Source organism: Pseudochaenichthys georgianus, chromosome 4 (assembly GCF_902827115.2).
Source record: "Pseudochaenichthys georgianus chromosome 4, fPseGeo1.2, whole genome shotgun sequence".
In the NCBI taxonomy this organism is placed as follows: Eukaryota; Metazoa; Chordata; class Actinopteri; order Perciformes; family Channichthyidae; genus Pseudochaenichthys; species Pseudochaenichthys georgianus.
Window position 1 is genome coordinate 25,033,757 of NC_047506.1, and position 24,197 is coordinate 25,057,953.

At 43.0% G+C, this 24,197-nt stretch overlaps 1 protein-coding gene across 1 annotated transcript in view; it reads left to right on the plus strand.

Moving 5' to 3' along the window:
• Positions 1-18,050: 18,050 nt before the first annotated feature.
• Positions 18,051-24,197, plus strand: part of LOC117445922 (contactin-associated protein-like 4) — a 188,271-nt gene continuing 182,124 nt past the window's right edge. The window contains exon 1 of the mRNA XM_034081867.1: positions 18,051-18,335. Coding sequence (XP_033937758.1) covers positions 18,251-18,335 — 85 coding nt within the window. The 5' untranslated portion in view covers positions 18,051-18,250. The remainder of the gene's footprint in view (positions 18,336-24,197) is intronic.

The window sequence follows — 24,197 nt, forward strand, 5'->3', positions numbered from 1 at the left end:
CAAGAAGACTTTTCTTTTTGCCGCTGCTTTTAATTGAACTATTCACATCTTAGACTGCACTGTAACTTTTATCCATGTATTTTTTCTTTTAATGTTTATTTTATTAGCTTTGCTTTTTAATGACTGATTTTAAATGCCATTTCTTAATGTCTTTCATTTTTTGTAAAGCACTTTGAATTGCCATGTGTTGAAAAGTGCTATATAAATAAACTTGCCTTGCCTAATAAAGATTTCATGTGACACATAAAATGGATTTGTTGATGGGAATTAATGTGAATAAATTAACTCTAGGTTAACGGTACTCTTGCTATAACTACTCACCGACACTCTATAAACCTTGTCCCTCATGCTAGCCCTGACAACACCGGTAAGCACACCTTCATCTAGGCTGCACTGTTGTACGTGTCCTGACTTGTAGTGGTTCTCTCCTCTATCTCCATTCTTCTTGTCATCTTTGTAAAACGATATCAGACTGGTAATTGACACAGCCATGACTTCTAGTTAAATTCAGTGTGGCTAAAATGAAAAGCTTTGTTAAAATATGCAAGCACGCGGAAGTCAAAGTCAGCTTTATTGTAAACAAATTCTGAATGTGTTATACATCCAGAAATATCGTTTCCCACATTGTGACATGTATACATAAAACAAAACAAAAAGGGCCTAGATAAACGTGGTATACATAAAACAAAACAAAAAGGGCCTAGATAAACGGGGTATACAGTTTAAAATGTTAATATATTTAAAGTGTTCAAAGTGCAGTTTCAGTGCAAGTCAGTTGAAACGATCTTAAGTTGGCGTGACGTTGAAGTCGTGCGACCCTGCTGCTGTACTGGCTTGTAGTTCGTTTATAGCATAACGTTAGCATTTCGCTTTTGGCGACTAGATTTATGATTCAAAAATTATAAAAGTAGGAGAGACATGTGGAGATTATCCGGCTGAACAAAATGTGATCCTTCTCTTAAATGTGTGTCAACCACAGACCTTATTTCGAGCTATTTTCCAAAATCCTATGGAGAAATTGCATTGCGTTTTTGACGAAGGAACCGGAAGAAGTTTACATCCGGGTTTTAGGACGCGTCACTGCGGTTCTCTATGCAGACTAGCTCTAAACCTTCATTCAAATATCCAGCCTACCTTTAAAAATCTATGATATTTTGACCAAACCAATGACTGGTGAAGGCTCACATCAGCTCCAGCTGTCACAATGACTGTCTCAATTATTTTTGCGCTTCTTTGTCTAGGGCTGCAGTCGAATTGTCAGTTTCTCTTATGCCCCTTTCACACCAGCGCCTTTTCAGCTCCGGCTCGGAGCTAGAGCCTGAAAAGCGCCGGGTTTTCCTGTTTACACCGCAGCGGCGCCGGCTCTTAGCTCCGGAATCCGCTTCATTTCCAGCTCCAAAAAATTGTCGGTCCAGAGGCAAGAGATTTGGAGCTAAGAGGCGACGTCGCTTACGTCTCTCTTACGTCGAGGCGTGCAGGAAACTAAACCCACCTCCCCTGAACATGGGTCGACTGTTATGCCTGCCTACAAGCAGTAGTGCCTATAAACACACTTTATAAAGTCAGGCAACACTAACCAGGCTTCGTGTGATTCTGTTTATTTGTACCTTACCTTGACCATCCGTTCACTGTTATCGATCATTGTGGAGAGAGGCAGACGTGTTGTTTTGTATTATTGCAGCTATCGGATGCAAGTAGTCAGTTTAGCTTCGGTTGCTATGCTAACATCACCCGTTTTATACCAGAGAAACTTTCATAACAGCGTTGTGATACCAAACAGTGTCAATTCAGACGGACACACATTCACTTAGGCTAAGGGGAACTGGGGATATGCATCAGCTGCTTGTGTGAGTCGGACAGTGAATACTTTAGAGCGGCCGCTGCAGTGTGAGCTAACCGGGAGCTAACGGGAGAATAAACTCCCGTGGAAGAGCAGCCAATACTGCAGCGGTCGGTAAATGCTGCAGAAACACATTAATAAACAATGAACCACGGCACTCTGGAGCAAAGTATAAGGTTGGAGAAGTCGTTATTCAATTTATTCTGGCTTTGTGTGATTAAAAGCAAAACGATCATCGACCCGACGCAGTTGTTGTTGTGAGCGCCGTAATGGGTGCCGTTGGGGAGCAAATCAGCGATGTAAACGGTGACGTCATGACGCAGCAGGGGCAGCTCTGGGGCGCCAGTGGGCGGTATGAACAGAGCGGGAGCTGAAAAGGGAAACCGGAGCTGAACCGGAAAAGCTCCCGCTCGGAGCTAGAAACTGAAAAGCGCTGGTGTGAAAGCCGCATTAATAACCTTCCTAAAGGAGTGAAATAACCCGGAAGTACCTCAGTGGCAGCCATGATAAGATCCGTTCGAATTCTCTAGATGATAGTAAAAGAGGTGTTAAACTTTATTTATAACCTCCTTTAGCTTATGAAACACTGGATCTTCCTTTACGAAAGAAAAGGAGAAAATGCTGCCCCACAATGCCTTGCGGCCGCAGCATTTAAGGTGAGGGAATATTCGGACGTTCACGGAAACAACCGATTATGACCGAGAAATTATATCATGAAAGTTACTGTGCTTATTAAGCATTTTAAAACGTATGTGGTAAGTTGCCAAAGTGCTTTGTTCTGAACGTTCATCAGTATTATAATCAAAAAGAGAAATATGAACGTTAGTTTTTACTGAGCTGTGTGGGGTTTCTTAAACTTTAAAAAAAAAATTTGAATGGTGATATACACAGTGATAGATGTTAAGGACTAACGTTTATAATAAATACATTTGTATTTATTATAAGATCTTTTCATACAATCATACGTATTGGGATCATTTGTTTTAATGTGGACCGGAGGGTGAGGGTGACGAGCATAAGTTTCACTTTCCTTTTTTATTTCAATTGTAACCTTGTTCATGAATAATTTATGTTTCTCTGTTGTCCACGTTCATAAAGCATAAAACAACACCATAAGAGCACGTTATAAAGTATCTAGATGCATCTGTCTTTCTTATTAAACATCCATGTAGTCCGCTCACTCCGCTGTATAGAAAACTGTAGTTTCCCCACAGCAGACGCACATTAATGACGTCCGCTGGCGCATCATAAATACGTTGCATAGTGAAAGTGCAGTCGGATTCTCAAAGCACCGCAGTCCTTTTGAATGATCCTATCTACTATGGACTCAGTTTCCACTGTTATGCTGATAATACTAGGGCTGAACGATATACCGTGTCATGGCGATAACCGCGGTATGCGCATGCGCGGTATTCACACCGCAGGGACGTGCGGTTTTATTCATTTTAAAAAAAAAATGCTAACGCACTTTAGCACAGAATTCAAAATAAAGATACCCTTATTACTTATCGACACTGCACATACAATATATCCGATTAAAGCTGAGACTCCACAGATTATTTAAGTATAGTATCTAAGCGATCCGATCTCGCAACAGGGGAAGCAAACACAGACATCACAACATGTACCTTTTACGGAGCTTTTACTGGAGATCGTCTCACCGTAGCTGTCAATCTGATCAAAAGACGTGTTCAATGGCATTAAAACGAGAAAGAAAAAACGCGGCTGAATCGGTTGATCCATAGGTTGATAATGTATCTGTGGCTTTGAAGCAATTGTTTATAATCCATTATTCCATTTTTATGTAAAAATCGGAGCACAACAGTTAGCTGCTAATGGTAGCCACCAGAGTGTATGCAGCTTCCGGTTTTGGCTACGCGTCACTCTCACTCCTTATTAGGGCTGCGCTGGACTGCCGCATAGCCAAGACCGGAAGCAGCAGCCACTCTGGAGGCTACCATGAGCAGCTAACTTTTGCTCTGCGATATTTACATAAAAATGGAACTATGGATTATAAATTAAATCATTTTTTTATACAGAGACTTTAAAAACCTATGGATTAACCGATTCAGCCGCGTTTTTTCTTTCTCGTTTTAATGCCATTGAACACGTTTTTTGATCAGATTGACAGCTACGGTGAGACATCTCCCCTAGAAGCTACGTAAAGGTACGTGTTGTGATGTCTGTGTTTGCTTCCCCTGTCCGAGTTCAGATCACTCAGTGATGATACTATATACCTAAATAATCTGTGGAACCTCAGCTTTAATCGGATATCTTGTAAATGCAGCTACGATAAGTAATAATAAGGGTACTTTTATCTTGAGTTCTGTGCCAAAGTGTGTTAGCATTTTTCGCTCAGGGGTCATTTAGATGCTTCTTATGAGACTTATGTTTTGTTTTGGTAAAAATGATTTGTATCGTCAATTAGCTGAGATTATTCCCGTTAATCTGGTATAACACATTAATAGGTTCTTAAATATTACGATCCCCTGAGACACTGTCGTGAAAAAAAAAAAAGTAAAGTACCCGCCGGGACTTTGGGGTTTAACAGGTTAAAAAAACGCAATATATACCGCAGGGGGGGGGGGGGGGAAATCGCGATGTCAGTTTTTTTCAATACCGTGCAGCCCTAGATACAACCCAGTCTCACGGCATTTCGTGTTCACCAACACGATTTTTAATCTATTGATTCGTGTTCACAAACACGATTTGCCCCTTTTTTTCGTGTTGCACAGCACGATTTTAAAAGCAATGTATTTCTACTGCCTGCAACACGTCTTTTTCTCCGGTCGGGTCGAGGAAGACCGGAAGCTGTGTGGTTCATAAAAACATGTTCTTACTCAATATCAAGCCACAGTTATTGCTTTTATTTTAAATCATATAATTTAGGACTTTTGTTGCCGTCTGTGAGGAAAATAAATGGGGCTCAGAGCCTCAGGATACTGAAATCTGTATCTTTTAAATCTTTTTTTCCTTCTAATTTGTTATTCTTTTCAAAATAACACACTGTTATTTACTCACCAATAACACTCAATTATCCTTTCTTTTATTTATTGGTTTAATTCAATAATCTCGGGCTTTTTTGGCGTCCGTCAGGAACTGAATTTCAAAATAAAAATAACCGGAAACGAGTTTATACGAGTTTTCTATACAGCGGACTACATGGATGTATAATAAGAAGGAGGGATTACTGTAAACTCATCTAGAGACTCTGCACCATGCTCTGATGCTGTTGTTTTATGCTTTATGAACGTGGACAACAGAGAAACATATTCTTCATGACCAAAGTTGGAATTGAAATAAAAAAGGAAAGTGAAACTTATGCTCGTCACCCTCTCCCTCCGGTCCACATTAATACAAATTATCCCAATACGTATGATTGTATGAACTATGAAAATATCTTAAAATCAATGCAAATGTATTTATTATAAACGTTAGTCCTTAACATCTATCACTGTGTATATCACCATTCAAACATCTTTTAAAAGTTGAACAAACCCCACACAGCTCAGTGAAATGTTGACTTTATTTGATCATTTCAGTAAAAACTAACGTTCATATTTCTCTTTTTGATTATAATACTGATGAACGTTCAGAACAAAGCACTTTGGCAACTTACCACATACGTTTTAAAATGCTTAATAAGCAACGTAACGTTCATGATATAATTTCTCGGTCATAATCGGTTGTTTCCGTGAACGGCCGACTGTTGAGTGACGGCAATGCAAATGCATTGTGGGGTAGCATTTTCTCCTCTCCTTTCGTCAAGGGAGGTCCAGTGGTTTCTAAGCTAAAAGAGGTTATAAAGGAAGTTTGAAACCTCCTTTCCTTTCATTTAGAGCAGGGGTTCTCAAAGTGCGGCCCGCGGGCCAATGGCGTCCCTCGTAAATGTTTCTGGCGGCCCGCGATAGTTAATGTGACACGCTGAAATGCATGCGTTATATTTTAATCCTCCGTGGTTGTATCTAGTAAGAATTAGAATGAGTAGCTTTCCAGCGGTATCTCCTGTGAGACTGTAACCAGGGCACAGCAGCCAATATGGCCGCTCAAAGCAGCTTGACTTTACACTGTGTGGGATTGGTGGATTCGTGTGTCCGTCAAGGAAATCTCGGCCGGCAGCCATCATCGTCTGAAATGACCAATGGAAATCGAGAAATCACTAAGGGCCTACCCACCAAGTAAAAAAAACATAAACCACGTGTCTCCCATCAGTTTACGTCTGTGAGGGGAGAGAGAGAGAGAGACAGAGAAAATGGCTAAAAAAAACTTTACAGTTGCCGACTTCGCTAGAGATTATTTTCGCTAGCAGCAGTGAAGATAGAGCCTCAGAACCTGAAGTCTTCGACTCTTCTGAAGAAGAATAATACAAAGACAACAACAAGTATCCATTTGGACATGGGTAAGTGTAAATATTACAGTAATAGTGTACTGGCAATGTGTGGGGAATACCGCGAAAATGAACAATAGGTTTATTGATATATATTTTTTATCGATAGTCATGAACTTTTTATTGGGACAAAATAGACTCTCCATTAGCAAACGTTTACTCTGTGTTAACGTTATGTTGGTGTGTAAAAGTGAGATTACATGTGTTGATGATTAAATTAATCATTTATTCGTCCCACAACGGAGACATTTACAGTGACATGTGTTTGCCAACGATTATTTTATCATCTGTACAGATGAGACTTTGTAATCAGATGTAGCCTATATGTGTGTCTGTGATTTTATACTGAATGTAAAGTAACTGGAAATACGTGTGTGTGTGTGTGTGTGTGTGTGTGTGTGTGTGTGTGTGTGTGTGTGTGTGTGTGTGTGTGTGTGTGTGTGTGTGTGTGTGTGTGTGTGTGTGTGTGTGTGTGTGTGTGTGTGTGTGTGTGTGTGTGTGATCGATCGAGAGAGACTCCTTCTGCAACCTCCCAAACTTTATTTTTATGTGTGCATTGTTATTTGTGCTTGAGCAACATTTTACTTGAACTTTATTTCAATGAAATTAGTTGTAATTATTGTCCTACACAGGCGGCGTTTATCCAGCAGCCAGAACATCCATCTGTGCCGGCCCCCAGGTCAAGATCTACTGTGGCCCAGAGCCATCCCCACCAAGGACGAGCAGACCATCATCACGACAGCTGCCTCCACCTCCGTCTGCAGCTGCCACCAGGTCAAGATACACCTCAGCACAAAGGCTCCACCACAGCCAGCAAGGAGGTCTCGTGGAGGTCTCGTATAGCACTTGTACACCCCACCTACATAGCAGCCCATGCACCATCATCCCCATCTTCACGGCAGTCAGACCCACTGTCTTGGAAGACAGACAAAGAGCTTGACACTGTCTTGACATTTATAATGAATAGTTGGTTGAACGTTCTGATGTTCAATATTGTAAAGCGTGAGATTCTCCAGTTTCTTATATTTATATAAATAGTTGGTTGAAAAAAACATATTTATAATAAATTGTTGGTTGAAAAAAAGGTTGAAGGCTCAATTTGTATTTGTACACATCACATTAACCTTGGTATGTAATATTAAGTCATTATTCAGTCCTAATGTATCTCAGTCCCTGCTGTGGTGAAAGTAGAGTGATAAACACCTGTTTTACTCAAAATTCGAATTTAATGTTTTTCATTTTAGACATGAATAACACATTTATATACAGTGTAATTCAAATTTTTCACTGCTTTGGTGATCCTAGGACTTTGGTAACCAAATCTAAAACACCAAAACAATTCGATCACATGAGTAAATGTGTGTTTTCACAAGAGTTTTGAAGATTTTCCAAAGATCGGATTTCACATTTTAAGCTTTTGAGCTACTTATCTCATCAAACAGTGCTCTAAGGTGAGTAATTTGCATATATAGCAAGACCAGAGATTGTCCTGAACATTTTGATATGTAACACATGGGGTGCCATGTTAGAAGAAATACATTTAAAAGGTGATTTAAGAAAACATCTAAAAATCGAGAAAATACCCTTAGACTCCAGAGGGTTAAGAATGGTAAAACTGCGCCCCCTGGGTTGTCATTCCTAAATTATGAATGACAGCTTGTGGAAAGTTTGCTAGACTACTGGTTGCATGGCAACTAGGTATCTCGCGAGTTGCGGTAATTGGTTAGTACAATAAAGAAAGGATTTGTTTTGGAATTATTTTGTGTTCCGTTTTTTTTTGGGCGGCCCTCAATCCAATATTGGGTACCTAAATTGGCCCTCACTCATCAAAACTTTGAGAACCCCTGATTTAGAGAATTGGAACGGCACTTAACATGGCTGCCACTGACGTACTTCCGGGTCATTTCACTTGGTTAGGAAGGTTCCTTAGCTAAATGGACTATTGGAACGCAACCCTGAAGTCTCTTCTCCTAAATCCTTTTGAATTCTCCTATCCACTATTCCTTAACCCCGTGACGTTTCACACAGAGGTCAAGGAATAGACGATAGGGATAGACGATAGGAGCTGATTTTTGGACTATTCGACCGCAACCCTGGTGTTCCCTGTGAAGGTCAGCAGTGGGAGGGGCATTAGCCACTCAACCTTTGATCGCTGCTCTCAACACCACGCCGCTTCCTATCAAGGTCATGTGTTGCAGACTGCCTGCACAGTCCCTTTAGATGAGGGTCTTATTACAGGAGGGTACTATACAAAATAAATAGATTTTCCGCCTCAAGGACGAAATCTTGGAAAAGTTGATTGTGGATTTTTCATTTTCACATAGGGGAATGAGACCCCTCCATCCCTTTCCGTGATTACAAACTTGTTCCATCTTACATGACAATTCAAAAATTATGTTTTGTTTACACACGAAGCAATCCAAACATCACGAATGTGTGTGTTTCTTTCTTCATTTTATGAAAATAGCATCCTAATAACTGTAATTATTCCCAAGCTGAAGAGAAACGCTTGTTGCACAACTACACTCTAAGAACATTTAGGAGACAACCACACTCCTGGTAAATACCAAGTAGCGTAGGAAGAACACACAGAGGCAGAAAACATCTTCACCAGAATGATTACTGCACTTTGAAAAATGTATAGAACAAATGATCCCAATGCGTATTATTGTATGAAAAGATCTTAAAATAAATACAAATGTATTTATTAAAAACGTTAGTCCTTAACATCTATCACTGTGTATATCACCATTCAAACATCTTTTAAAAGTTTAACAAACCCCACACAGCTCAGTAAAGACTGTGAAATGTTGACTTTATTTGATCATTTCAGTAAAAACTAACGTTCATATTTCTCTTTTTGATTATAATACTGATGAACGTTCAAAACAAAGCACTTTGGCAACTTACCACATATGTTTTAAAATGCTTAATAAGCACCGTAACTTTCATGATATCATTTCTCGGTCAAAATCGGTTGTTTCCGTGAACGGCTGATTGTTGTGTGATGGCAAGTGCTGCGGCCGCAAGGCATTGTGGGGCAGCATTTTCTCCTTTCCTTTCGAAAGGTCCAGTGGTTCCTAAGCTAAAGGAGGTTATAAAGGAAGTTTGAAACCTCCTTTCCTATCATCTAGAGAATTCGAACGGCTCTTATCATGGCTGCCACTGAGGGACTTCCGGGTCATTTCACTCCGTTAGGAAAGATCCTAAGCAAAACGGACTATTCGACCGCAACCCAGAAGCCCCACGACCCTCTCTTCTGAAGGTCAGTCTGGAGGTATTTGTGGAAAACTATAGGATACTTACGTAACCCCAGTTCTCAGAGTAACATGAAGTGAGATGTCTCACTATGGGATGCGCCTCATCGCGGAGCAAACAGAAGCATCAATCTCATTACGCCAATCCTGATTGGCTGGTGATCTTGACGTCAACGTCAGGGGAAATCACCCCCTATAAGTAGCTTGCGCCACAACCCATGCGTCATTCAAAATAAGCACCTCTTCTCGCTTCACCATAGCAAGGAGGGCCGTCTGGTGAGACATCTCACTTCATGTTACTCTGACTACTGGGGTTACGTAAGTAACCTATAGTTCTCATTCATAACACTCCGTTCGATGTCTCACTATGGGAAATTGTAGCTCCCGTATTGCCAGACGAGCTTATCTCGAAAATCACCAAACCAACCAGAACTCAACAGGTAGAGTTCTGACTCAACCAGGTGCCCAGCACTGCTTGAGTCACACCGGGAGCAGAACGCCCAGCCTGCTAAGAGGCGGACAAAAGTGAGTGGCGAGGACCAGCTCGCCGCTGCACCGATGTCTTGGATGGGAGACATCCTGGACAGAGCCCAGGATGCAGCCAGACCCTGAGTCGAAAGAGCTCGCGGACCCGAGGGTGCCTGCCAACTCTGACTCGTATGGGCCCCAAAGCAATAGCTTCCACAAGACAGTGGGAGAGCCGTTGCTTAGTAACAGGCTTGCCCTTATAAGCAGGGCCGCCTTAATGCACGGGCTGACCTGGGCTGAAGCCCAGGGGCCTACGGAGATCAGGGGCCTATCATGAGCCAATACATTTAAAAAAAAAAAAAATGTAAATAAAAGTTTTTTTTTTATTATTTCAAACATTTAAATAAACAAAGTCTTGGCTTTCAGAATATGAAACTTTTATTTCCAAAATCACACGATAAATACATTTTTTAAGCTTGTAAAGGGAAGATGACACCTCTCACTCGCCACTCACTCCCCCTCCCTCCGGCTGAAATTATGAATGTAAGGCGTATAGTAATCATAGATAACATGGCAGGGTCCGTTACAGTTTGTTTTCATCTGGTTTCAAATAAAGAAAGTCTTGGCTTTCAGAATATTAAACGTGTTTCGGCAAATTCAGATGATAAATACAGCTTTGAAGCTTCGGCATGATTACAAGCGGAGAACGGAGTAACTTGACGTCACAGCAGGCATAACAACAGCCGGTGTTTCTCGTGAGTGTTTTCCCCGGGAAACAAACACAACACACACAAACGCAAAATTACACAAACACACACACGTATACACACACGTATACACACACACACACACACACACACACACACACACACACACACACACACACACACACACACACACACACACACACACACACACACACACACACACACACACACACACACACACACACACACACACACACACACACACACACACACACACACACAGACACTCGTGAGCTTCCCCCAGACCAGTAATCCAAACGAAAATATCTTCCCTCCGTAGTATTTTGATAATTTGCTCCGCTAATCAATCAGATTGATGGATTCCAGAGATTTTTCTCAAAAATGATGTAACAGTCAGTGGGCACCAATGAGAATATGTTTCACATGTGACTTATTCAAATTGCGATTGATTGAGTGACAGATGAAGGTTGTTTAGGAGAAAAAGTTTGAGAAGAAAAAGTTTGAGGGTGGCGCTCGGAAAAGGAAATTGTTGAGGGAAAAGTAGTTTCGACACAAGCAGCTATTACAAAAAATGCCGAAACTTACAGGTTATTTTAAACCTGTAGGCCAGGATGAGGAGGAAGGACAGATTAGTTCTGTACCGAGCGGTAGTGGTGCCGGCCGTGGGGCCTCGGAGCCAAGTAGGCCGCCTGGTTCTGATAGCGATGGAGTAGCGGGAGAGGAAAAAAAGACAGGAGGGAGGGAGGGGAGGAGATGGAGAGGACGACGAGGACTTGCTACGCGGAGGGGAGCCAACGGCAACCGGACAAATACATGAGGGAGGCCCGATACGTCACCCATCTGGAGGAGAGGACCAGGCACGCGTAGAGCAGAGTGGAGAAGTGCGATCACAGAGCCTGCCGAGGCTATAAATGACTTTGATTTGTTGTTTAAATAGGGGGCCTACAAAACCATCAGCCCCAGGGCCTGATGGCAGGTTAAGGCGGGCCTGCTTATAAGGGTTAGCCCAGGACACCAGGAGTTGGTCATTATGACAAGTACCCCTGATCTGTCCATACAGGTGCGTAAGCACGAACTGGACACAGCAAATCCCGCTGCTGTTCCCCGGAGGGACCCAGCGGCGGAGGAAATGCCTCAATGTCCATTGGGTACATGTACAGACAGTGCATGAAAACATTACTGGCTCGCCTGGCGGAAGCCAGGGCCAGAGACTATGTTAGAGAGACCTGGTGTAGGAATCTCTCGCACTCTGAATAGTGTTTATCACCCTATGAGGGAGTCTCACTGTATTCAGGTTGTACCACTCACGGGCCAGGCCCATAAGGCCAAGCGCTCTGGGTGTGGGTGAAAAATCTACCCCCCCGCCTGGGACAGTATGTCCCTGCGTAGTGGGAGCTGCCATGGCTGCCCGCACAGCAGCTGATAAATCTCCGCCAGCCAGTACATAGCGGGCCAGTGCGGAGCTATCAGGATAAGTGTGTGGCGTTGTTCCCTCACTCTGGCCAGAGTTTGGGGAATCAGAGCCAGGGGTGGGAACACGTACAGAAGGCCCGAAGGCCAAACGTGTGCGAGTGCGTCCACGCCTAACGGTGCGTTTAAGTCGCGCATCGAAAAGAACAGCTGACATTGAGCATTTTCTTTTAATGCGAACAGGTCCACCGTGGCTCTACCATAACGCACCCACAGCTGGCTCACAATCCTTGGATGTAGAGTCCAGTCTGCATAAAGTGGTGTACCTCTGGACAGTAGGTGAGCCCCGAGGTTCAACACACCCGGTACGTGCGTCGCTCTCAGGGAGAGGAGACGCCCGCTGCTCCATAAGATCAGTTTGCGTGCCAGCATGTGTAACTGGAGAGAACGCAAACCCCCTTGGCGGTTTATATACGATATTGTAGTCGTATTGTATGTCCTCACGAGGACATGGTGTCCTCTGAGAAAAGGCAGGAAGCGTTTTAGGGTGAGGAACACCGCTAAAAGCTCTAGGTAATTTATGTGTGCCCGCTGGAGGTCTCTGCTCCAGAGACCCCTCACCGGACGGCCTTCATAAATACCTCCCCAACCTGTCAGACATGCGTCCGTGGTGACCACCCTTCGTGAAAGGACAGCACCCATAGGTACGCCCCGTACTAGAAAAGTCGGGTGCAGCCAGTGGCGCAGTGCCGTTACGCATTTCACAGTAACCATTACCCTCCGCGCGCCATGACGCGCGGGGTTTAGTTTTAAGGCGGCTACCCAGCACTGAAACTCCCTCATGTGTAAGCGTCCTAGTCGTACGACCAGGATGGCTGACGCCATGAGCCTCATTAACCGCAGGCATGTTCTGAAGAGAACATGTTTGCGCAGCTGGAATTGAGCGAGACAAGCTCTGAAAGCGTTCACTCTTTCCGCTGACAAGCGAGCTGAAAAGGGCACCGAGTTCAGGCATAAACCCAGGAAGAGTATAGTCTGTGCGGGGCACAACATGCTCTTCTCTGTGTTTATCATGAAACCCAGGTTGAGCAGGTGCTTTACGAGGACATTTGTCTGCGTAACAGCCTCCTGCTCCGACTGTGCGAGAAGCAGCCAGTCGTCCAGGTAGGTCGCCAAGCGAATACCCTGTTGTCTTAACGGGGCTATCGCGGCTTCCATACATCGTACAAACACTCTTGGACTGAGAGACAGGCCGAAGGGGAGTACTCTGTATTCGTAACAGATCCCCTGAAATGCGAACCTCAGATATTTCCTGTGTGGATAATATACTGGGATGTGGAAATACGCATCTTTCAGGTCGACTGATGTAAACCAATCATCTTGTCGCACGAGACGCAGCAGAGATGTGTGAGTGAGCATTCTGAATGTGTATCTTTTTAGATATCTGTTCAGAACCCTCAAATCCAGTATTGGCCGAATTCCGTTCCCTCCCCGTTTGGGGACGAGGAAGTACTTGGAATAAAAGCCACTCTGACTCTGCTCGGCAGGTACAATAGATATAGCCCTCTTTTCTAGAAGTGAGAGGATCTCTCTCTCTAGAATATGGGCTGACTCTCCCCGGGCTTGTGAATACAAAATGCCCGAGAAACGAGGGGGGGTGACAGCGAATTGGAGTCTGTAACCCTGTGTTACTGTCTTGAAAACCCAAGCAGATGTTGTGAGCATCTTCCACTGTGTGCTCCTTAGAGCCAGCGGAGATGTCACATCTCTTACCCTCTGAGACTCTGTTTGTTGTGTTATGGGGCCCTCTAGTGTCTGAACACGGTGGTACCCCATTTCAACAGTCCCCACCGTCACTGCGCACGTGCGTGGCGGTGGCTTCACGGACCTGTCAATAATCCGTCTTTTGAGAGATGCCGTAGCTGCTCTTGAAAGGGGAAGGATTGGCGGGCTGTCCTTTACAGCTCTAGCCGGCACTGCGCATGCGCGTGACGGTAGTGCCCTTAAAGCCCCAACCGGCACTGCGCATACGCGTGGCGGTGGTGCCTTCACAGACCCGTTTATTATCCGCCTTTTGAGAGAGGCCGTAGCTGCTCTCAGAAGGGGATTTATAGTTAACGGACTGTTTATTGTTTTTCTTTTCATTTTTTTGAGCTGCGCCCTTGGCCGAAGCCTGGATGCGTCAGCGGAAAATGGTTTATTCAAACAATAAGGATGTGACATGTGTTTTATGCGGACTTGAGGAGGGCGTTGAGGCATCTCTCAAGGCAGCGGGAACACGTTTCGAGCCGGGGAAGGAACTTCCAGCTCTGTCACAGAGGGGAAAAGGAGGGGCTGTCATGCCGCTCGCTTCTTCCTCCTCGACTGCTGGCCGAAATTCTGGGTTGGCTGCGCCTGGGCTGCAGCCGGAACCGGAGATTTTCTAGGCCAACTCCCCCTCGTCTCCTGCCTGGGCTGGGAACTCGAGGCGGGCTGCGACCTCTGCTGACCTGGTACTTTAAACCCAGCAGGGTTCGGAGCAGCTTGGCCGAAGGGCCGCTGTTGCGGAGGCAGCGGCTGGACCCTTCGAGGGAGACAGAGGTGGAGGGCCTCGTCTTCCTTCTTTTTCGACTCGCACCTCCTTTGCATGGAAGCGAGAGCGGAGCCGAAAATCCCCTCGGGAACGATGGGCATATCAAGCACATCTTCCTTTTCCCGGTCCGGGAGGTTGGTGAGGTTGAGCCATCTAGCTCTTTCCTGCACCACCATGATCCCCATTACCTTGCCCGTGGCCTGGACGGCACAGCGTTGGACACGGAGACAAATGTCTGTGACCGCGGCTATCTCGTCCAGAGTGACCGGTCCAGAATTGCTCGACAGAGCTCCGCTTGGTACGCGGTTAGCATCGAGGAAACGTTCAGAGCTCTGGCGGACAATGCTGCAGCTTTGTAGGACCGTTCAGTCATGGTCGACTGGAATCGGTCCGTCTTCGCTGGCAGTGTGGGGTTCCTGCTTGGTGATGGGCCCATCCTCGGTAGGAGGTGGGCTGCCACCAGCGGTTCCATAGGCGGTATGTAGAGCAGGCCGAGCCTCTCCATACCGTCACAGTCAAGGGAGGAGGCACCCTGGATTGGGGCCTTGTTGCTAAAGGGCCGGTCTCTCCACGAGACCGACACCTCATCCAACATCTCCGGGAAGACCGGGAGGAGTTGCCTCTTTGTCCTCGTTGTTTGGGAAAAATGTTTTCCCTCGTAACGGGACCTGGAGGTCTCCTTGGCCACTTCGGGCCATGGGATGTCTAGTCTGGCCGCAGCGCGCTGACACACGGCTTGCAGGTCCATGCTGAGACAGGGCGAAGCTGGTGTGCTATCGCCCGGGAGAGCAGCCATCGCTCCCGGCTTTGCAGCCTGAGCTGGTGACACGAAGACGTCGTCTTCTTGCTCGTCCGAATCAGACAGGAGGAACTCAGAGGCATCCTCTTCGTCCTCCATGTAATCCAATTCTAGGACATCCTCCGCGGGTGAAACCATGGTGAGGTCCAGCCGGGAGCCCCAGCTTGGTATAGCGTGGGGCCCCGCCACCACCGGGTCCCGGCCTGATATGGCGCGGGAATCCGGTTCCGCGGCTGCCGCAGTTGATGAGCCCCAGACCGTGAAGGTGAGGGACTTAACAGGTCCGCCGAGAAAAAGTGTTCCCAATCTGTCTTTAATCCGGAGAAAAAAAGGCAGTGTGGGTCTTTTTTCTCAAAGAATATTACCTGGTGTGGCAATATTCTTTAAATCCTTTTCTCCTCCGGGGAAGAGAAAAGAAAAAACGTCCTCGCTACCGTGGTGTCGGCAGTGAGGGAAAAAAGCACAAGCTAGCAACTGGTGTGTTGCTAACTTGAAAGTCAAAATCTTACCTTACTTCCAGAGGAAGAACGGCGAGGTTGACTATAATACTAACTGGTGTGTTAGTACTATACTCTTCTGTAAGGCAGAATAGGGTAGCCGGCTAACGCCCGTCAACCGAAAATTAGCTTTGGTTCAGTCTGTGGACTGTTAAGCTAGCCCGGCTACCATTAGAGATGTGCTCTGAAGCGAGAAGAGGTGTTTGAATGACGCATGCGTCGTGGCGCAGGCTACTTATAGGGGGTGATTTCCCCTGACGTTGACGTCAAGATCACCAGCCAATCAGGATTGGCGTAATGAGATTGATGCTTCTGTTTGCTCCGCGATGAGGCGCATCCCATAGTGAGACATCGAACGGAGTGTTATGAATGAGAACTGATATTTGTTGGTGTTCATCAAAGGTTTGTGATTGTCTTTGTGCTGGCCTGTGTGCCCCAGGGGGATAAAATGGTTTTGATGGATTGAGCATCTTATTTAAAACATGCTCATTCACTAAATATGTGATAAGTACAACATTACAAGGACACATTTTCATTATGAAAAAGTGTCTTTATTTGACTGGAGGTGCATTGCAGCAGTGAGGTCTTCACTCTGTGTCCTTAATTCAGATTACTTGTCGCTTTTTTTGTTAAATGTGTAAAAAGGTATAAAAAGGAGTAGTTCTCTAACAGTTTAGGACAATATACTCCCTTAAGATTTTAGTTTGTGTGAATATAGCATTACAATACAGGGAATACAGTGAACTAGCACCATTGGCATCCTTCTTGGATTAATGTGTAGTCTATTTTTCACTACATAATGTTGTCTTAATAAACCACTTTACCTCTGGATATAGCTTAAACCATCACTAACTTAAAACTCTTTGTTTGGTTGGAGGCTTCTTTCGCTGCAGAATACGAAAAGACCAAGTGACCTACTTTAACCTCCCCAGATGGATGGGAAAAGTGGTTTTTAATGTCACAAAATGTCCTCCGAATAATTTTTGTGCAAGCAATCCAGGACAATTTATTCCCTATTCAAGTATTGAATTCAGATTACGGGGGTTGGGTTTAGAAATGGCTTTAAAATGTATTACATTTTCTCAAATTGAATATAGTAAATGTACACATCTATGTATTTGCATGCAGAGAAAGGACCAACTAAGTTATATAAAAAAAACTCATTATACACTGTGTAATGCGTATAACATTAGGGAACAGAAATACATTATCATGCTAATGTATATGAACTTTTTAACAGCATCACTTTGTAGTGTCCTCAAACTGTGATGCAGTGATACATTTGAAGTTAGCCTTCTCTAAAAAGTGTGTATCGCCTAATGTTGCTTCACTTGGCCTTCACTGTGCAGAATGATGTATGTGCTGACTGCTGAGTTCTGACACCAGAAGGCTGTATACACAATCCTCTGTTGAAGGAGAACAAGTTTCTCTGTTCACCTTTTTGTAATCTCAGTTTAATAACTTGATAATTTACTGTGAATGATGTGAAAATGACTGTACAGTCAGTGAGAATCCACTTTTAAGAGAAATATATGTAACAGTCATACATTTTTACAAAGTTATCAAATGTATTTTTTTATGTAAATCATAAAAGTCTCAAAAGACTGTTCTTGGCAGATGTCTTAAACTGAATACCAGGCCACCATCTGAACTCACGTCTCACATCACTGCTTACCTGCTGTTGGCACTTCTCCCATATACATTTTTGCAACAGTGTTTGTGTTACTTTTAGAAACAATTCTCTGTATGTTTGCTACAATATTCTAATAATAAAAACGTATTCTCTTTTTATCTTTTCTAATTTCCTCTGATTTAAGCCTGCTTTAGCTTTAATTGCAGAGCTCATAAACTCCTCACAAACTAAGAGGCACATACTTTGCATGCCCTATATGCAAATAAACGTAAACACTGATTTGTTTATTGCATTTGAAAGCATAAATTGTATACTGCATAAAGAGTTAACACGACCAGCCATGCACTCACTGCGCTAAAGTGATCCATTTGTGGGACCTGCAACACTCTTCCCTCCCTCCTCTTTGCCTCACTCCTTCCTTTCGCTCCATCACTTGTAGCAGGGAAGGCGGTGTGAGAGTATCATCCTCCTCTTCCTCCCCACTGGGTCCCAGCCGGCCCCTCCACTGTGGCAGCAGGGCGACCGCAGCGCGCCGGAGCGGAGCCGGAGGAGAGGAGAGAAGCGAGCAGGAGAGACAGAGGAGTAAAGAAGGAGGACGGACGGACACACTGTACCTCCGATTTATAGGATTATAATCTGCAGCATCCCGTCGCTTCAACATGTTTTTGGGGTACAAAAGAGTCATTGGGATTACTGCGCTGCTCGGCTGGCTGCTGCTCGGCTCCTGTGGGACAGGTGGAGAAGGTGAGGGGCGCTGCCTGCGAGACAGCGGACTGTTGAGTGCGTTCTCAGTGTTGTTAAAAGCGAAAAACATGGATTGTTTTTGCACGAGATCGGACGTTTCTTGAGTCAAAGCGTACTGGCTAATTGGGTCGGCTATTTGGCACGTTTGTAACATTTGGCTGTTGACCGTTATATAAAATAACTAAGTTTTAGTTTCTAACCTATTAGCAGAATGGACAATGGTCAATCATGACAAGTAGGCCTATTACTTTTCACAAAGATGACTGTAACTGGCATTTTCATAAAGATAATTTAAACTCTGATAACAAAAGGCTGCCATAAAGAATTATCTTTTTTTTTTTTATCATTGCTCAATCTATTTATTTCCCTGATTGATCAATTCATTATGCAACCTATAATATGTCAATTTACCAAGTAGATGAGCCTTCAAGTGTCCTGTTTAATCCGACCATCAGTCCAAAAACCCAAAGCTTTTAACTTTATTACATCCATGTAAATCAGAGAAAAGCAGCAAATCCTGACACTGGGGGAGCTGCCACTTTGTTAATTTAACTTAAAAAATGACTTGATCAAAACCGTTCATCAAATGATTTAATTGGCTAATTGTTTCTAGCCCTAACTCATTCCTATAAAAGTCATAACATCTGCCTCATTCATTATTTAATTAAGAGTTCTCACTTTTTATTTGTTAAAGCAGTTACTTCTGATCTGTGCTACGACCTGTTTCTCCAGTTTGGAAAGAAGTACTGTGGCTCATTCAGTTTATTCTGTGAATTTTGCAAATCAAACCGTTTTCTGGGTCTGATCCGACAACTACGGGGGCTTGGTTGAAAGCTCACATCTTCTGGGGATTTAAAGCTGTCAAGTTTTAAGAGACAGCAAGTCCCACAAGTGTTGTTCTTATTTTAGCTATTCCCGTATTTGATCTTCCCTCATGAGAGAATGATATGAACGACTGTGGTTTTCCCATGAATGTGTTAAGCTGCACAGGAGGAGAATGCGACTTCTTCGGCTCCAGTTTTATACTTGACACGTTTCACAAAAGCTCCTAGAAAGTGGGTCTTGGGTAAAGAGATTATTTCAGAATTGAAGGCATACAAAGGGCTGCTGATTTAATGTCTGCTTGAGAAAACAGATGTGAATGAATGTGGGAATTCACCTTGCAACAAGTGTCAGATATAGATATACATCTTAATCCCCATCATTAAATCCCTGAATGCATATGAGCTGTTTTCTCTCGTGGAGGTCTTAATGAAACGTTTCAGTCGTTGCACTCTTGAAGCAGCACCTCTATAAAAAACCTTCCCCACACTGTAATAGTGTTCTCTTTGAATTATGTTGTAAATAGGAGCAGCTTTTAATGTGACATCCCTGTAGGCAGATCAACAAAATACCCCCACTAATGAGCTTTTTCAGACACCGGTCCGTTGTGCTCGGTGTGGAGAGTCGAGAATAGGGATGTATTCATGGGCATTGTGGCTTCTCGACTGTATTGATCGCGTGTAGAAAGGGGTATTGACAGTTTTGAAATAAATTGACCCAAATCTCTAAGTAATCGATTCATTGAGTGTTGGCTCGGAGCCTTAGACACAGCCATTTCCAAGAGACAAATCAGAAAAGCTGAGATTTTACTGCATCACTTCACTGTCTATCAGTCAGATATTTTATCATCCATTTAATGACCTGTCTTCGGTCCAGATTATGCCTCCTAAACAATGAGAAGGTTTGAGCTCAGTAAAGAACCATCATATCATTCATCATGTTTTGTACATGAAGGACAGGAGGTTTCTGTCATTTTCACATTAATCTTCCTCAGTGATACTCTCCGTTTTTCTCTGTTAATATGATTGTCCCTCTCTTTCGCTCTCACACACAGTTAATAGTTGAACAGCTGTTGTTACATGACATTCGCCAATTTCTGTAATTGTATCGAATTCTCCACTGATAACCTTTAAGCCAGCCTCATTCAACAATTGCTCAACTGAGTGGAGGTCACGGAGGACACTTCTCTCTAAACTCTGTTTTGTTCTTGTGTTACAACTATTATTGAGTTGATTATCAATGCCTTCCAAAACTCGTGTTGCCTCAAGTTTTGGTCAAGATGAGGCAACTAAAACTCTGCTAAGGTTAAAGGAAAAATAATTCTTCTTGGTTAAAAAAAACCAGTGGTGGAAGTAGGTCCTAGATATCATATAATCTGTATGCCTTTCACTCTGACCTTTTTAGTCAAATAAAGTAGTTTTGTGATGGTATAGTGAGAAAGTGATTGTTTTTGGTCTGGAAAACACAAGTCTTATTAAGCATTTGAGTAAATGACTTATGCTCTCATTATTCTCATGGGAATTGTCATTAATTAATCATAATCATTCCATCATCATTTCCAGGACTGACAATGTCTCTCTGCATCATTCTTCCTCCTCCCTTCAACTTCACCTTCATTCATCAACTTTAACGGAATTGTGTCTTCCATACTCTCATCCGTTTCATTTTGCAGTAACCATAGGCACCACTTCACCACAAACTTACAGATAGACTTAATTATTTAGCATTTCTGTAAATCCCAATTTGAACTCTGTCTTCATTTTGAATATTTTACCGGTGGAAGCGAATGGTTGTTCAGGATCGTTTCATCTCAGATGTGTGAGACCGTAGGAGGGTGTGTTTGATTATTTAGCTAAGAGTGAGGAGGGAAGCACTGTGGCTCTGTTATTTTCTCAGACTGCTGAAAATGTATCTCCTCCAGACCACCAAGACAGAGTAAAAGTTGGTAAAAAATATGCTGCGAGAGAAGTTGATTTGAATTTTAAGCCTAGCTCTCTGCTTCATATATGCAAACAGCCCTGTCTCATCAGAATGTATTACTTTCCAATGAGCTGATGGTGTGCATTGAGAGAACATAAACCTCTGAATAAAATCAATTTGGTGTGAATGGGTGAGACATTTTCTCTGCGAAACCCCTCTGTCCTTTATGCTTCATGACACGCAGGAGTCTTGAGAAACACTGTGAGGATAGATCAAAGTAGTGGAGAATAAATTGTACCTACTTTTTTTTATGGGGTCATATATGAAAATGTGTTTAGAAGTGGAGTCATGAAGAGGTTTTGATTAAGTCAAGGTTATAAAAAGGCGGCGGCTGGGGGTGTGAGCCTGGAGCTGCCAGTCATGAATCTAGATTTATTAATCCAGGGACATGTAGTTAAGCGATAAAAGTGACAGAGAGCTGCAGTTTATCCATCTGCCTTTGTGACCTGAGGGATTTTGTGTTTGCCCAAGGCCTACTCCTCAGTGTATGTCTAGAAAACAGAGCCATTCATCAGACGACCCTGTCATTATCTGATACGTCTTGTTATTGGTCCAAGAGGCAGCCGCTTTCTGCTGAGCTCACTATTTTCTGTCACTCTCTGAAGCAGGAGGAAAGTAAAGGCATCAGCTATTATAAAGCACACACTGTGTTAATGAGTGACTTGTTTATGTGGACCGTGAATCATCAGCTTTTTCTGACAGCCTGCCGGGGATTGACATGGCCAAAAAATGCTGTGTCAATTATTAGTGTAACCCACATTAAAACATAGTAAGCATAAAGTCATTCAAAAGTGATTTCATTAGGATACACGTTTAAAATTGGTCAATGATAACATTGACCAATCCCTTTAAAAATAATAATAAATAAAAGTAGTATGACAAATTACAAGTAGGGCTGGGCGATTTGGCCTAAAAAGAAAATCTCGATTTTTTTCTAACTAATGGACAATTTTCGATTTAAACCTCGAATTTTTCTGTTTTTTTCTAAACAAACCAGACCAAGGCAAAATTTCAATACATATTTTCTTTAATAACACAATACAAATAAATGAGATTACCAAGTAGTCTAGGCCTATGTGAACAAATCAGTTGTTCAAGAATAAAAAAAATAAAATAAAAACAGCACCACGGCACTTGGCTGTCATTAATGTGCAAAGATTTTTTTTAAATCAAACTGAAAAAAAAATCTCTTGTAGGCCATCCCTGAAAAAACTTGTAAAATGAAATACAACAAATAATAAATTATGATAATGAAATTAATAATAAAAAAATACCCTCAAACAAAATAACATCCCTTTAACTTTCTAGGAAGTTGTCTTTCTACAGACCTTACACAGAACAGTTGTTTGTTCTATGTATGACCGCTTGTACCCGAACCACTTCCATACAACTGAAGTAGCACCTTTTTTAGGAATGAGTTCTTCATCTGTGTTCGTGGACATTTTTATGGTACGTCTGTCGGTGGTGAAGCAGTGAATGTGATTGTAGTAGGCTATGTGACTACCCGATCTGCAGCTCTGCACATGCGCACAGTGTTATAAATTAAAATCAATGTTTTTGATGGCACAAAGTACCTTAAACATACCGTCAGTTTAAATGCTGTTTTATACTGAAAAACCAGAAGTTCTCGTGCGCAGTTGTTAAGCTTTCATTCTGAAAATCCTTCATCTCCGGTTAGCATTTAGCATGTGGCTAATATACCATTTACTATAGAGGTGAATTTAGTAGCGATATAACACAGAGTGTTGCACACCGAAACCTACTGATTTCAACACTACAACTACTGTATAGACGTCGAGATATTATTATTGCTGAATATTAAATGAAGGTACAGTTTATTTGAATATGTTGGTTTACAGACGGGGGTAGCATGAGACAACATCCGGAACTACCAGAAATGAAACCAGCCGTGAAGTTTTTCCTGTATTGAGTATTGATTACAGTGTTCAAAACCTTATTAAATAAAAAGTCATGAAAGAGATAAGGAGGAGAAAAGGCGTGTTTAGTTATATATGTAATGTACAAAGTCTGAGTCCTCTGTTATGCTCAACAACGAACAACGAACACAGCATAACAACAGCAGATCGGGCAGAGCTGCAGATCGGGTAGTAGGCAATGTGACTGAGTTTTGTGCGCGTTCTGAAAAGTGTGAGAGTAAGCTACTACGGAGTCCCTTAAAGCAAAACAAATCTGCGGAGTCTAGAAATGTTTTAAAATCGCGATTTTTCGGTTCAGCCATTTCACAAACCGTAGGAAAGTAAAAATGCAAATTAATCGTGAAAACCGAAAAAATCGCCCAGCCCTAATTACAAGGTACTGTTCCTTTAAGGGATCTCTGCTCACCACCAGGCACGCGCAGCGTAGCAGTGGAGATGGCAAATCCGGATCCTTTTACGGACTCAGGGTCTTCTGAGTCAGTCATTGAAGAGATCCGGATCATACGAGTCATTTGAGTCATATGAGTCAGCATCACCAAGAGCGTAGAAATCCTACCGGTGAAACCGAAAACTTGTTGCATTTCACGAGCATATTAAACTGACATTACATTAACCTCCGCTACACAGTGTCTTTTGCTTTAATAAAAAATGTTGATCACAAACAAAAAGGGTCATTTTGCGATTTTGCGAATCTCAGTCTGCTGTCGACTCGTGCATGACGACGAGTCTGCTGGATCTTTGGATCTGCTGCTATACGGTTACGGCTCTGAGTCCGCACGAGTCTGCTGTATTTTGCAAAGTGAGTCAGGATTTGCGAATCTGAGTCTGTGAAGTTCCGCTGACTAACTCGTAGGCTACTGGTCTCTCTCGATCATTGTCCTGGATTCACGGATCTCGCGATTTTGATTAAGTCCATTATGTTTCCGGCTCTACATGAAGTTTCAGTGTAGACTTCTAACAAAATTGTCATGTTGTGCTACAGTCTCCTGCGTGTAATAGCTGCATTTCCAATAAGGATCTTACTTGGCAAAACGTTTATTTTGAACATAGCACACAAAAAGAAACAAATGATAGAACATTGCAAAACAGTTAGAATATAATGTCTTAATTATACAATTATTAT